Genomic DNA, 1614 nt, shown 5'->3' on the forward strand with positions numbered 1-1614 from the left:
GGGGGGAGAAATAAGATGTATAAGCAAAAATCATAAACTTGTATGAGGAGTATATAATATATAAGAAACAACTGCATCTATGATCTAGCCACAAATGTCACACACACGACTCCTATCACAATCTCAAACACAGCAGTGCCACAGCACCACACAATCCAAACCACTTGAACTCACACACAGTCTAAGAATGATGTCGATGATGATAAGTTCGCAGTAACTGCCAAACTTCAACAACAACAACAACAAGACCAACAACAAGACAGAGAAGCACCATTTTGAAATTATTCACATGAGAAGACAGAGAAGACCCCGTCGGTGACAACCCCAACTATTTGTTACACCCGGAAGTTACAATAATAATTGCTGTCTTCATCATTACTGCAATTATAAACAAAGACAAGATCATTCGGAAAAGAATGTTTACAAAGTTTTAAAAAAATTAAAGACGAAGAACTACTGAGACATGATGATTAATTATGAGCATTTTGCTGGGTGCCCCGTTTGGCGTTTGCTAGGATGAATTATTATCAACGGGGCACCAGACTGCATAGATAAAGGACACAGAAAGGGCAGACAACGGTAACGGGCAGCAAAACAAATCCCCGTGAGCGGTCAGCTCTGTGGGAAGGCGACTCCCACAGGCTGTACCGATCAAACGAGTGTGAGTGAGTGAGTGAGCGAGCGAGCAAGCACAAGCCACACACACACCCGCTCACCCTCTTGGAGAATACTCACACACACACACACACACACACACACACACACACACACCCAAACACCCCCCCCCCCCAAACACACACTCAAGCATGCATACACACGCATGCTTATGGTCACATGCATAATCTAAATGAAATATAATATAAACTATAATACTATCTTAAGCTAGATACATACTCAGTATTCTGATTGTGGCTCAAAATTGACTCCCATGGTCCTGACCTGACCGTTAATGATTTATTTATAGAGGCACCAGCCATCCATGTCCAGGTGCTGTTTTTATTGTCTGCGGATTAATATTCTTTTTTTCTCTTCAATTCTATGTACCCCGTATGATCGTATCTATGGTTTTCAACACTCCCCAGGGTCTTGCCCCACGGATTGCTGATCTGAAACCTTTCAGCCCAGACCAAGAACCCATCTTTCCACCAGACCTGAAGGTAAGAGGGCGCCCACAACGCTAGTACTTTCCATCATAGAAAGGGGCACAGCAACAAACCGCTGCCATAGAATTACAAAGTTCTGCCTGCTCAGTACCTAGTATTGAGAAACTTGACGCAAAACTGTTCGAGTTTCACAACATATCAAGCTTTGTCAAATGAAATTCTTTGAATTTTGTTGATAACGATTGCGAATAATCTTAAATTTTGATTCTTACAATTTTGATAGAGCACGTAGAACATTTGAGCAAATGATCTTCGTACCTCGAAACGACCTAAAATGTCAGATAGAACTTCTAAGGTAGCGAAACCGCTCTTGTAATCAATGCCCGTGGTATTAGCATCGTCTGTGCAGGCGTCTCTGGTGTATTGGTTAAGTTCTCCACCGTTGTGAGGATTCATTCATTCATTCATTCATTCATTCATTCATTCATTTATATATTTATTTATTTATTTA

The 1614-nt window shown here is 41.2% G+C and overlaps 1 protein-coding gene across 1 annotated transcript in view; it reads left to right on the forward strand.

The window, feature by feature from the left end:
• LOC101852018 (xanthine dehydrogenase/oxidase) overlaps window positions 1-1614 on the forward strand; it is a gene marked incomplete at its 5' end in the record, with an annotated part of 42637 nt that overhangs the window by 7641 nt on the left and 33382 nt on the right. The window contains 1 exon segment of the mRNA XM_013082103.2: window positions 1083-1157. Within this exon segment, the coding sequence (XP_012937557.1) occupies window positions 1083-1157 (75 nt within the window).

This window comes from Aplysia californica, unplaced genomic scaffold (genome assembly GCF_000002075.1).
Source record: "Aplysia californica isolate F4 #8 unplaced genomic scaffold, AplCal3.0 scaffold00159, whole genome shotgun sequence".
In the NCBI taxonomy this organism is placed as follows: domain Eukaryota; kingdom Metazoa; phylum Mollusca; class Gastropoda; order Aplysiida; family Aplysiidae; genus Aplysia; species Aplysia californica.